Below are 14,213 nucleotides of genomic sequence, written 5' to 3' on the forward strand. Positions count from 1 at the left end.
AATGGTGTAGTTTTGTGTTCAGCAGGGTGTCAAATAAGACTTGAGTGCACAGTTAATTAAATATTATAGTATTTTTAGAGTAGGAACAATTGTATCAGAAAAAGCTTTCCACTTTTTGTGTGTGAAAAATTTTTTGAATTTTTCCTCATGGTATTAGAAAGGACATGTTGGAGGGAATGCAGGCTAGAATTTATTATTTCATTAGTAATTAAACTACCCATTTCTAAATAAGCTTCTCATTTCTGCTGACTTCTGTAGTATTTCTAGATTGCAACTTGAGATAGACAACATGAGAACTTGAACAGGAGATGCTTCTTTAACTGCTTTGACTTAACATGTAAGCAGTGTACCCTGTAAGCTGAATGCTTGGGTGGCCACTGAGGAGAGATGCAGGTACCACACAGCTGATTAACAGAGCCCCCAAAGCCAGCAGTATGTGTTTCTTGTGGTGCAGCTGTGGTGCCCGACAGATAGAGCATTTATAGATGGAGGCATACAGGCTTTGTCTACACTACAGCACAAATTCAAATCTAAGGCACTTAACTCAATTTTAAATTGTGCCTGTTCACATATCAAATACCATTATTTCGAATTTAGCAGGAACTATGGCCAATATTCTTACTCCAACCACCTGAATGAGGTTAATGTGAAGTTTGGATGTAAGCGTTTGGATTAATGGTAGTGTGGAAACAGTTTCTGTTTAAACCAGTTTTGTTGGCCTCCAGAGGAGTCCTACATGTATCCCACAATGCCTTACATACGTCCTGGTTTGCGTGTGGTGAAGGTTCGAAAGGTGGGAAAGATTTTGGGGGCTGGCTGTTGATGGGGGGTGGTTCTTTGTGCCCCCCCCCCCCATGACCACCATGACCAAGATTTCGGGGGCTGGCTGTCAACAGGAGGAAAACTTTTCAAAGATGATAGCTAGTGGTTCAGATCTTTCCTTTATGAGCTCCTTGAACTGGAACAGATTACAGGTTGTGATATCTGTCACTGGGGAGCTGACCCCTGCAGTCATTGGCTTTCACAGCTGGCCCCCCTGCTGGAGAAAGCCTTGGAAGGGACCTTGTCAACTGGCCCTTCAACCACATTCCCTAATAAAGTGTGGAAGGGGCCAGTTATCACGAGATGTAATCTGTTCCTGGAGTATTTTCACTCAGGCTGGGTGGCCATTTGAGATGGCACAGTCACCTTGGGGATCCCAGGACAGTATGACAGTCCCCTGGCTTATCACATGAAAGTCATACCATTCTGCTCAGGCAGGGGTGGTTTCAAGGGGGAAAAAGTGGCTAAGGGGACATTTGAGATGGCATAGTCACCTGGGTGATCCCAGGGCACAGTCATTCTGGAATGTGAGTATGACAGTCCCCTGCGTGCTGTACTAGTGGTCTGATCAGGCAAAAAGTTGCACCTAAAGGTATTCTTTCTACAGGGGAAAAGCAGCTGAGCAACCAGTTTACAGGGTTCAGTCACCTTCTGAAGGCAGCATGTTTGGTTTTCTTTTGCTTAGGATTCCCTACTTTTCCTTCTTCTTTCTGAAAAAATGGCTGTTTGCATTGCCCTTATTCCCGTCCTGTGGAAAGCAATGTGGGAAGATGACATCGCATCCCCACAACCACTTGCAGGGCATTTTTTTCCTCTGTACTGCACGAGCGAAAAAACGCAGAATTCTACAAGGTCGAGGGAACTGTGAGATACATTCTCACAATGCACTGCTACAGCAGTCTGTCTTCGGCGATTTACTGTGGCAGCAGTAACTTGAATTTGTGGGGAGCAGAGGATACTCAAATTCGAATTTATAAAACCCAGTGTTACAAATTTGAATTTATCTCATAGCATAGATGGAGCCATAGACAAACAACGTAACAGAAAAATAGAGGGAACACTGCATGTGAGGTGCAGTAAGTACACTGCCTAGAAACAAAACAGGGTAGTTGAGGTCTTGACCATATATATATATATATTCTGCTTGCTGTGCATGTGCTTGGACTGGAGTCTTTTTTGACCAGTGTTTTCCTTCAGGGCTGCACATGCTTACTGAGAGTCCTTGTCACAAGAATATAAAGGGCAAAGTGGGTTCCCCTTCTGCTTAAGTTCCTTCTCACCATCTATAACTGGAAAACTGAGTTCCTCAGTGTCCAGGTCTCAATGCAGCCTTTTTCAAAGTTGTCTATGTGTATCTATTAGTGATAAGATAGTTACTTGAATGGTTGGAAATATTTACCTTTTTTATTTTGATTCCATCTTGCCCCTGACTCTGATGATGATGTCCTAGTCAGTACTAGGATTTAAAGATGTCTCATCCTAAATTAAACAGCTTTAAGTATTGTCCTTTTCTTCAGGCAGCATTTCCAGTTAACAATGGGTATCCCAGATGCATTTTTGTCTTGGAAAAGCTTGCATTTCTGACAAACACTCACCATGCAAGTCTGTCATGGGATGAAAGTGCCTGGCAGAATTCCTCCTCATATCAATATAGAACATTGCAGGGATCCTTCCAGACCTGCCTTTTCTCTCAGTGGCTGATCTGTTCTGCAGCCGTCTTCTTTTTTGGGCAACCCAGCACTACAGCTCAGTCACACCTTTGAAGGTTAGTCTCCCTCTTGCGTAAAAAGCTCCAAGAGGAAGATTAGACATACCATTCTTTTGCCCTTTCTGGGTTACTCTTCAGCCCAACTGGACTCAGTTCGTAGCCCTTTCAGGTCTACCTTTTAAATTAGGGCTATTAAGCTGTTAAAATTAATCACAAGTAGAGTTTTAATCACACTGTTTAAATAAATGGTATTCTAGTTAATATTTTGGCATATTTTGTACATTTTTAAATACATTGATTTATTTTACTACACGATGCAAAGTATACAGTGCTCACTTTATTTATTACAAATATTTGCACTGCCGTATTTCTGTTCATCTCCTACAAATATTGTAGAAGTTGGTGCAGTGAGGCCGAACTCACAGGCCCTGTCCTCAATGGAGTACCTACCAGAGCAGGGGTTCTTAACCTTTTTGCCCTCACACCTTCCCTGAAAATGAACTTAATGTTTACACCTCCCATCCTTCCCCAAATTAATCGATGAACCAGTCAAGACATAATTAAGATGATAGAGGGATTTTATTTCTAGCCAATTCCTCACATACACAAAAAATATAAAAATAAATTAAAAAGTTCTTCAGGACCACCTTAATAAGATGGCTTTTGTTGCTTTCGGTCAGTAAGGACAGAAATTTGAGGGACAGTCTCTTGGACAATGATAGGCACATATCTTGCCTGGCATCCAACCGATTTCTAGCCTTTGTCTTCACACTGACCAATGTTGAAAATCCAAATTTGCAGATATAGGTTGTATCAAATGGTATCAAGGCTGAAAGAGCTTTCTTTTCCAAAACCGGGTAGGCAGCTATTTGAGAGCACCAAAATTCATCAAGATTTTGATTGGAGAATCCTTGCCTCAAAAAAGCTTTGCTCTGCAAATCGATGAGGTCATCCTTCTGCATGTCAGCATCATCCATCAAGTCCAAATTAAAGGTGACAAGATTTCAAATCCACTCATCATTTTTCAATTTGTCTTTAACAAAGTAATTGTCAAAAGAGTCCATGAGATTTTCCAGATGCCTCAAAATATTGCCTTGAATCCAATCTGGGATTGTCTCTAACAAACCCTCTCCAGAGAGAAGAACATTTTCAAAAGTAAGAAATTTGCATAATTGTTTTTTGTCACACGTCTCTTCCAAAGAGCCAGTTTTTGCTAGACTGCAGCAATCTTCTCATTTGCATCCAGAACAGTCACTTCTGACTCTTGAAGTGAAATGTTGAGGTCATTCAATTGCAAGAATATATCTGCAAGATAGGCTAACGACACAATGAAACCTTGGGTTTCAAACTCTTTGCACAGTTTGTTTTCCTTTTCTCAAAGAAACGTGGCTATTTCAGTTCTAACTTCCACAACACGAGTGAAGATTCTTCCATGTGAAAGCCAGCGTACTTCTGTGTGATATAACAATACTTCATGAGCAGCTCCAGCTTCTTGGCAGAATATTTTGAAGAGTCTGTGATTCAAAGCTCGAGACCGGATGAAGTTCACTGCTTTAACAGTGGTATCCATGGCAGATTTCAATCTTGGAGAAAGAGTTTTTGACACCAATGCATGACTATGTAGAAAGCAGTGGATGACCTCCACATGTGGGGCCTCCACCTGCACCAAAGCTCCAAAGCCAGAGTTCTTCCCCAGCATGGAAGGTGGACCATCAGTGCATATGAAGCCCAATTTTGCCGTCCAGTCCAGTCCATTTTTTGAAAATAACTTGTCGATTAGTTGGTACACATCAGTAGCTTTTCTGGTAGCCAACAGAGGTTCACAGAACAAAAATTCTATTTTGATGCATGTTTCAGTGGCGTATCTTACAAAAGCCAAGAGTTGACTGCATTGAGCCTCATCAGTACTTTCATCCAATTGAAGTCCAAAGGGCAGACAGAGTCACTTTCTTGAGTTCCTCCATGAGTTGATCCAAAATATCAGATGACATATCCAAAATTCAACAACTGATGAAGTCATTTGACAGAGGTATTTCAGCAATCTGTTTCCTCTGTTGCTATCCAAGAACAACTTCGACCATTTGAAGGGCACAAGAGTCTCACTGATCGTATGAGTCTTTTTGTTCTTTGCGATGAGATATGCCACTTTGTAGGAGGCTTCAAGGAGTGGCTTCTGAGTAGATCCAAAACCCAACTTGGGTAAAATGCCTGACGAGTGGAATCAAACTTTCTTCTGCTTCAGCGAGTCTCCATAATTTCCTGGGTGCACGTTTGCAAAATGTTCTCAGAGTCTGGCAGGCCTCATGTTATCATTAGAGAGAACTTTTGCACATAAAATGCACTGAGGTTTTTCGGGTCCATCACAGTCAAGACAGCACGTGAACCCAAATTTCACATAATCCTCACTGTATTTCCCTTTCTTTGACATTTTCTCATCTTCTTGAGGGGACACAAATGTAAACTAAACTATCGATCATGGTAGAATTAAACGTAAAAACAACTACCCGCGCCAAACACAGACTGCTAACTGAACCAGTGCGTATGGGCAAAATGTGTAACAGTACGGCACAACGCAAGAGAAGGTGGTACACCTGACCTTGAAAAGGCATAATCGAGGCACAGGATATGTGTGAAGATTGCAGTAATTCTACAAAGGCGCAATAGTGTGTCTGACCTAATTTTTTTAAAGTGTCAGCCTTGAGGGAAAAAAATCACCTCTTGTTGCATCAGCCAATCAAAATGTAACACTGTTAGCAAGATGTTAGTTTCTGTTGTAACCAGTTTAAAGCAGTTTGGTGGAATACGGTTGAATAGCTCTAATGGTGAAAATAGACATTATTCTCTTAAGTATCCGATCTCACCCCAAGTTCCCCTATATTTAATTAATAAGCAATTAATGTTAATAATTTTAATTCATAATATTAATTATAAAGAATTCTAAACTTCAGAATTTTATACAGTGAGAAAGCAATTGCAATAAATTTTCTGGGATGCACTTCACACCTCCCCTTTATCCCCTCTGCATCTCCCCTGGGGAGGTGCACGCCACAGGTTAAGAACCCCTGTTCTAGAGCAAGGGGCTGGTTGGGGGCAGTGGGACCCAGAGAGGGTTGGTCCATGGAGCAGGGGCTGGCTAAGAGCAATAGGGTGTTGGGGGACATTGGTCCATGGTGTAAGGAGCTCTCTGGGACCAGCGGGGTGTGGCAGGGTCACTACCTTCTACTCCACCAAAGCTGGGATGGAAGATGCTTCCTCTCCTCTTTCTGCCATCCAGAGGCAGATTTGGTTACTGCATCTGATCAGACAGTGTAGGATCCTTCCACAGCCAGTGTCTCCTTTCTCACATGGGTATATGAAATTAGTGCTGTTGGGGGAAGAAAAAATAAACACACAGAATCACATCAGTCCATCTCTCGCAGGTTAAGTTGATTAAGGCATAGAGGACTTTAAAGCTTTGGGAGAACTTTAAAGCTTGCTTTTTATTTTTTTGAGGGGTGGGGTGAGGGGGCAGTTCTGCTCAGTCTCTGATGTAGACAGGGCAGACCCCCTCTTGACAGAATAAGGAAGATCTCACACTGTGCCAAACAGATTGTCATCCAATACTTTCACCAGAGAGTTTCAAAACTTCTAAGCAAGAGGAGTCGTTTTCAAAAAAAGGGGAGAGCATCTTCCTTGGCCGTGATTTCATCCCATTCTCCATCTACATCTAAATAATTATTTGAATGAATTAGTTGAGAATTGTGCTTGTCAGTCTACTGGATAAACACCCTTCCTTTTTGTCCCATTCCTTTTTGCAAGTGGGATTCTTCAATTTTGCGAGGAGTCCTAGCTGAATATTCTCTACAGTTCCATACTGTGCCCACTCCATCTCCCCAACCCTTTAAGGGTTAGGGAGCATACCTGGACCCTCATCAGGAGACTACCATATATAAACGCATTGGAGCTCAGAGTAGTTTGCAAAGTCTGTGCCACGTACGTACCATTGACTCAAGGACTTACAAGTTAAGTTATGAAGTACAACACAATGGCCATGTTTCATATACACAGGCAGAAGGCGGCCCATTCATACCCATTATGGTAGAAGAACATGGTCTGGCTATGAAATTGGTGCATTTAGCACCATCTACAGACTGCTCAGATGGTCTGCTAGAGCAGACATTTTTCATCAGACCACTAGTGGATGATCAAAGATTCTGTTTTTCTGCTGCATCTTATAGGAGTGGGATCATCCTTCAGTAGACTACTCAACAGACAAGAGCAAGAAGTGTCAGATTCTGCTCCAGTATCTCTGTTGAACACACTCCACATTCAGTCACAGGGATGATGTATGCTTACCAGCCAATCCCTGATTCCCTTGGTGCTGAGGAAGTTCAGATAGGATGTTGACAAGTTACCATGATTGATCCTGCTTGCTGAGGTAGCTTTGGGTCCTTGGAGCTGATGCTCTTATCAGTTCATCCACAGAAATCCTTACCTCTTCTATCAAATTTAGTATATCAAGACAACATGAACAGTTCACATTCAAATCCTGCCTCTCTCCATCTCGCTGCTTGACTACTGAGTGGAGGTCAGACAGCAAGATCATTATGGGCATCCAAGGAACATATTTTTGTACAAAGTAGAGCTAATTTATGCTGCTAAATGCAAAAGATCCAGGGATTGCAGTGAAAAATGTGAATTACAGCCTAGTGACTACCAGGGCCCTCTTGTTTTCCGTTACTTGCTTGCTCTAAAGAGCTTGGGACTGTTGATTAGTTCTGTTAGAGTGCACCTTGCAGCTCCTTCTTATCATGACTTGATTGGCCACCACTGGAACTACAGTTTTTTTACTACCCTTTTATGGTGAAATTCCTTAAAGGCCCCATATGTTTTTTTGTTGTGCTATTTTTCCCCCATCACTATGGAAAACTCCCAGTCAATGGGACCTTAATGTGGTCATCGCACACTTAACGCTGTTCTCCACCGCTCTTTTTAATTCTTAGCACGTTGCCTGACTTATTCTTTTTCATAGCATTTACATCCACTATTCAGAGTTGGGGCAATACAGGTTCTTATGACAAGACCTCTCTATACCATATTCCCGAGAGATAAGTTATCACTTACATCCCATCCCAGGTTCTTGCCCAAATAATTCACCTATCAATATTCTTCCCTCAGTCACATATTAAACTGGGGAGGTGAAGCTGTACACCTTAACTTGCAGAGATCTTTCCACTTATTTGCAAGAACCAAATCCTTCAGGACCTCTTTGAATCAATTTATGGCATTTGCTGAGAGAATGAAAGCTCAAGTGGTATCAACCCACAGCCTATCCATGTGTGTTTCAGACTGTAGTAAGACTGATTTCAAATTAGATACACAGCAGCTTCCTGGCAAAGCATACCTATTTCAGACAACTCTGAAAAGCAGTTATTTATGGTTCATTCTATACTTCAGTAAATCTATTCCCTGGTAGAAGTATTGAGGTCTGATGCTGTGCTGCTGCAATATTTAACTCCAAGCACACACCTGGTTCTGAATCACCAAGAGTGGAATGTATTTTGATAACAAATTAAACAGGGAAAAAAAGTTATCTGAAATGTTTTCCATGTATACTCCATGACCCATCCTTCTTCCATGCTATTATGGAGTCCTAGAATATCTGGATTGTGTGATGGTGAAGGACACAGTGGCAGTTAGGCATGCTCTGCCCTTTATGTCCTTAGAACAGGCGCATGAGGACACTAAGGGTGTATATGCATCCCCACTGGACAGTACTGGCCAAAAGACTGGGACTCCACTCTCAACCATGTGGGCACCAAGACTGACTTTATGTTGACAACAGCTTTCACACTCCAGTTACCATAAGGCAAGTAACTTTTCTTTTTGTGGCTGCCATCTTATATTAACTGTTTCTAGGGAATCACCATTTTTTTCCATTAAAACTATTCCTCATCCAGCAGCATTGTTTCTGTTTAAGGCTTGCCTGCACAAGAACATTCAGGAGAGTTAAGATGAATTAACTCAAGATGTAGGTCTTATTGACATGAAAATCCTGCTGCATTAGTGTGGAATGTTTCAATTTTATTCAATATGTTCTTTTACTAGAATGCTGCAAGAAGACCCAGTTTTATTTCAGCTTTACAAAGATCTCGTTGTGAGCCAAGTAATCAGTGCTGAAGACTTCTGGGCCAACCGTTTAAGCTTGAACACTGTCGATAATTCTGTGGCACCAAATAAGCAGGATGTGGGCATCTCTGCAGCTTTTCTGGTATGTTGGAAACCAATTTAGGTAACATTTATATCTTGGCTGGACTTTTCTCTGTAAAATGTGGATGAATTTAAATTCTACCCCAAATATGATTGCCATGAAATCCTTTTTACCTAATGCAATACAAAAAAGATCCTTACCTGAGTTTTAATGTTTGGAAGCATGGAGTTTCACTTAAAAACAAGAGCATGCATTATCTGTCCATAGTCTCCAAAGTTAAGCCATGCAGTCAGTCTCCTTGTCAGTGTAGGATTGTTCTCCACATACATCCTGAAGTGTTTCGTCTGGTCTGTTTATAAATGTCATGAGAAAGAAGGATTCTTCCTTTTCCTTTTACTTCACTATTCTAGTACAATCCCATCTGAAAGATCTTCCTGATAACCAGCCAAAATTTTCCCCTTCAGTTCCATTCCCATACTACTTGTATGATTCTGCCTCTCCCTTTCTTCTTTATACTCTGTCATTTCTAGGCAGACACCCACCCCTTAATTTTTTCTTAACTAAGAAATATATATGCATTCAGTCCTTTTAATATTTGCTGATAAACTATTCTTCCACTTGAAAAGACACTTCTGTAGTGGAAAAGACATTTGTCATGAGCAAATAAATTAGTGTCTTAGAGAATCAAAGCTGCACTTCATTTTGTACTGTAACTTTAAAAAAACCTTGAAACATTTACCCACTCTGCTACTTTTAGTTTTGTTTATATAGATTAATTTTTTCTTAAAATAATCTTGCATGTGGGTTCCCACGTCGTTTTAATAAGGTTTTAACTCAACATATAACAAGGTTTTATGCACTTCCTGACAATATTCTTATGTTATTCTCATAGGCTGATGTTCGGCCTCAAACAGATGGCTGCAATGGCCTGAGGTATAACTTGACTTCGGATATTATTGAATCCATATTCAGGACATACCCAGCAGGTAGGCAGAGCAATCAATACATATGTGATACAAAGCCCTCTGTGTTGATTTTGCTAAGTTTTATCATTAGAAGGCTAGAGCTACCCTTGTTTCTGTTTATAAAATGTACAGGACTTCTTAACATTCCTGCCTACTGTTGTCAGCACTTCTTAGGCAGTCTTATTTCCTGACTTTAAAGGGTTTTTTTAGGTTCTAGAAATAGTTTAAGGCTTGATACTGAAAGAGACTTGAATTATTTCGTTCGTTTTGCCTTTAAGCCACGAGTAAATGCTCATGCCAAAGTGTCATGCTGTATTTAACAACTCTAAATTTTTCTAATGAGATATTGCTGGTAAATTATCTGATTTACAGATGCTAGATTGGACCCTGATACTGACATTAGTTTGACCAGTCCATCTTGGGAACAATAAGGAAAGATACTTAAATTACTAGACTTCTGACCTTTGAAATTTTCCAGGATGTGCCCAGCTATACCATTGTCAATTTCTATTGGTATTTCTTTCCAATGCATAGTACATATTATTGGGCATGACAGAATTTAAATTTGTTACATAAACTGCTATTTGTTTTTAAAATCCAAACTACATATCTTTTTAGTAAGTTGTGTGTGTTTATGCCTATTCAATGTAAGCGTCAGTCATTTTCCATCACAGACTGACAGGCAGTACAGTATTTTGAATTGTAAAATAGCTTATAAGCATACTGGTTTATTTGCAGTAAAAATGAAGTATGCAGAAAATGTTCCACATAGTATGACAGAAAAAGAATTCTGGACACGATTCTTCCAGTCTCACTACTTCCATCGAGATAGGCTGAATACAGGTTCAAAAGACCTCTTTGCTGAATGTGCTAAAATGGATGAAAAAGGTAAGTTTTTCTTTCTCTGGTTTAAGCCACATTATACTGAAACTTCAGAATTAATTAAAAAACAAAGCTGGTTTTTACAGCCGTATTAATCTGATAAAACTAACATATTTGTTTTATTACTTGATAAATATTGCAAGACATCAGGAACCAAGACCGATAATGTGATCTTTGAATGGTGTTGATTGGCTGAATGTTTGACCCACTTCTGCTGTATGTGCAGTTCTGATTATTGAAGACATTTCAGACCCAGTACTAAAATGCTTAGAAACAATTTACTGCAAAAGAGACTGACTTTTAATGACAGATGCAGCAAAGGGCAGAAAGGTACTGCACATAATAGCTCTTGGACACATGCAAAACTTTCTGACACTATCCTTTTCCCCAACCATGTAACACATCTGAAGGATTTAAAAAACAAAACAAAACACTCATTGTACTCTTTAGAAATCCCTATATTCCAAAACATATACAGTCATGGGTTTTTTGCTACCTGTAGTGTTCAGTTCACTAGTTACTGCAAACCTTTATAATGCAAGATATTTAAAGGACAGTGAAGTTTGGCAACAGAGAGTGCTGATCTTTTAGAAATGAATTTTTGAACATATAGTGGTGTCTAATAGTAATTCAGTAATCTGTGTCATATACTATTATGTAACAAAATTGTATATACTTACTTCAAAGTAGTAAAATTCAGATAACTTTGAGGCTTATGCTTTATCAACCTTGAGTGTTGACAGATATTCTTAGATATTACTTTGCAAGAAAACATTGGGCTTTTTTCTTCTCATAGGGTTAAAAACAATGGTGTCTCAAGGGGTGAAAAATCCTCTACTAGATCTAACAGCCTTGGAGGATAAATCATTAGATGAGGTAAGTACAAAGGCTGCAAAACAGTGGCAGTGGTTCTGGGAGAGGGATGAGTGTGTGCTGAGTTATGCACCCTCACCTCCCACTGCCCTGCACACATTTGTGCTCCTCTGGTGGTTGCCAGCTCTCCTGGGCTACGTCTACACGTGCACCCAACTTCGAAATAGCTTATTTCGATGTTGCGACATCGAAATAGTCTATTTCGATGAATAACGTCTACACGTCCTCCAGGGCTGGCAACGTCGATGTTCAACTTCGACGTTGCTCAGCCCAACATCGAAATAGGCGCAGCGAGGGAACGTCTACACGGCAAAGTAGCACACATCGAAATAAGGGAGCCAGGCACAGCTGCAGACAGGGTCACGGGGCGGACTCAACAGCAAGTCGCTCCCTTAAAGGGCCCCTCCCAGACACACTTTCATTAAACAGTGCAAGATACACAGAGCCAACAACTAGTTGCAGACCCTGTATATGCAGCACGGACCCCCAGCTGCAGCAGCAGCAGCCAGAAGCCCTGGGCTAAGAGCTGCTGCCCACGGTGACCACAGAGCCCCGCAAGGGCTGGAGAGAGAGTATCTCTCAACCCCCCAGCTGATGGCCGCCATGGAGGACCTCGCTATTTCGATGTTGCGGGACGCGGATCGTCTACACGTCCCTACTTCGATGTTGAACGTCGAAGTAGGGCGCTATTCCCATCCGCTCATGGGGTTAGCGACTTCGACGTCTCGCCGCCTAACGTCGATTTCAACTTCGAAATAGCGCCCAACACGTGTAGACGTGACGGGCGCTATTTCGAAGTTACTGCCGCTACTTCGAAGTAGCGTGCACGTGTAGACGCAGCCCTGGACTGGATGACATTCACAGCAGTGACATCCAGTCCAGTCTGGGAGAGTTGGCAACCCTAGCCCCTTGCCGCCCCTCACATTCTCAGGAAGGGAAGAATCAGGTGGGGAATCAGAACCTTTATTCTCAGTCTGTGCGCTGTTCACCTTTTCTTTATTCTATGGAGCTGCATGACCTCAGCAAGCTTCCTAAGCACACTGGTGTGTAAACTCTGACTTTATTTCTAGAGTCATTGTACAGCTTTGTTTGTTTAAAACAGACCTGGCATTTTTTAACTTTTACCATTTAGAGGTTGCCAGGCCATGGTAAGGAGGAATCCTACAATACAGAAGATTGAGTTCAAAGTGAAGATAAATATAAAAGCTACCCGATTTTGGGTCCAACTTATTTACTTAAAATGAAGTTAAACCTATATACAAAACTTCTTAATATCCATTTCAAATATTAAATGCCAAATAATTTGTACCACACAAAGCATAAGACATGCTTGATAGATCCAACAATACCATTGACTTAATGGGTAGAACAGAAGAATTAGTAGCTGAGGTTGGAAAGTTCTATCCCCACTGTACAAATGGGGAAGCTGAAGTGAAGAAGTCAAGTCGTTGCAGTAGAGTAAGCATTATGACCCCTGAGGATTCTGTGAATGCTATGTATATTCCTCTAGACCACACTGCAATACCATTCATTCAGTAAAGCCCAGAAAACAGAAAATGTAACAGTTGTTCTCCATGTCTGATCTAATGGAAAATAGGGTCTCACTTTTAGACTTGTAGTCCCTTCTGACCTTAGTCTGTCTTATTCATCTAGTTTGACTTCTCTCTGTTGTAGGCCACAGAAGCACACCTACGCACTTCTGTAGTAGTTCCCTAACCTCTGTTTGAGTTATTGAAATGCTCAAATTGTGGCTTAAGGGCTGCATGTTACAGAGAATCCACCGTTTACACTAGTTCAGATCTGAAGCTCCCCTCCTTACCTATTTAATTGACCTGTGCCCCATATTGCATTTAGTTTAGAATAACCTAACAAATTGTAAATTGCCTTACCTGCAGGGTTATGGTGTTTCCTCTGTGCCATCCACATCAAACTCCTCCAAGTCCTTAAAGGAGAGTAGCAATGCTGCTATTATAAAACGCTTTAATCATCACAGTGCCATGGTCCTTGCAGCTGGCCTCAGAAAACAGTAAGTTGCAGCATCAGCAGAACCTCTCCAAACTGGCAACTAATTCAAACTTAACATTTTTACAGTTAACATGAAGCCTGTGGAATATTATGATCTTAAAAAATCTGATAATGTGGATTCCATTCTTTACTCTTAAAATCGCTTTCAACCTATTAGGCCATGCAAACCATCAAAATTTAAAGGTGTGCTTTTTTTCATGAAGTGGCTAAAATATCATAGGCTGAAAAGACTTTTATTATATTCTTCTATATTGTATCTCAAATGTGATTTTTTTCTCATGTTTTTTATTTTTAAAAAGTGTGCCTTGACTGAATCACCTTAGAGAATATTTTACAACTCAGAACATTATAGCCCAAACTACAGCCCAAATTTAGACCTAGAAGGCCATGAGTGTAGTGAGACTGTTTCTGTCATGCGGAGGCATGGATCAGTTGGATCCAAGGACCTCACATCGAGTTCATACCTGCTGCAAATTGAGCATATTTTGTAGAGGCTTCCTGTATTTTATTGCTCAGGAACAGGAGAGACTGAAGACCCAGGGCATCTGGATCTACTGGTGCAGATCCACACACCAAACCTTAGACTGGATGAGATGGTTCAGTTACAGGTCTATTGTAGTAGAGACTTCTGGGCAGCCCAGGCAGGATTCACCTTGAGTTCTGCAAAACTCACCTAACTACAGTCATCTTATTCAGTCAGTTCTTTAGAAGCAATACTTTCCTCCTTACAGCTTCTCTATTTGCTCAT

At 40.9% G+C, this 14,213-nt stretch overlaps 1 protein-coding gene across 1 annotated transcript in view; it reads left to right on the plus strand.

The window, feature by feature from the left end:
* GTF2H1 (general transcription factor IIH subunit 1) overlaps window positions 1-14,213 on the plus strand; it is a 40,986-nt gene that overhangs the window by 13,197 nt on the left and 13,576 nt on the right. Inside the window, exons 4-8 of the mRNA XM_074997774.1 lie at window positions 8,618-8,780; window positions 9,613-9,706; window positions 10,424-10,573; window positions 11,364-11,443; window positions 13,336-13,466. Coding sequence (XP_074853875.1) covers window positions 8,618-8,780; window positions 9,613-9,706; window positions 10,424-10,573; window positions 11,364-11,443; window positions 13,336-13,466 — 618 coding nt within the window. The remainder of the gene's footprint in view (window positions 1-8,617; window positions 8,781-9,612; window positions 9,707-10,423; window positions 10,574-11,363; window positions 11,444-13,335; window positions 13,467-14,213) is intronic.

The sequence above is a fragment of the Carettochelys insculpta genome, chromosome 6, assembly GCF_033958435.1.
Source record: "Carettochelys insculpta isolate YL-2023 chromosome 6, ASM3395843v1, whole genome shotgun sequence".
Taxonomy (NCBI): domain Eukaryota; kingdom Metazoa; phylum Chordata; order Testudines; family Carettochelyidae; genus Carettochelys; species Carettochelys insculpta.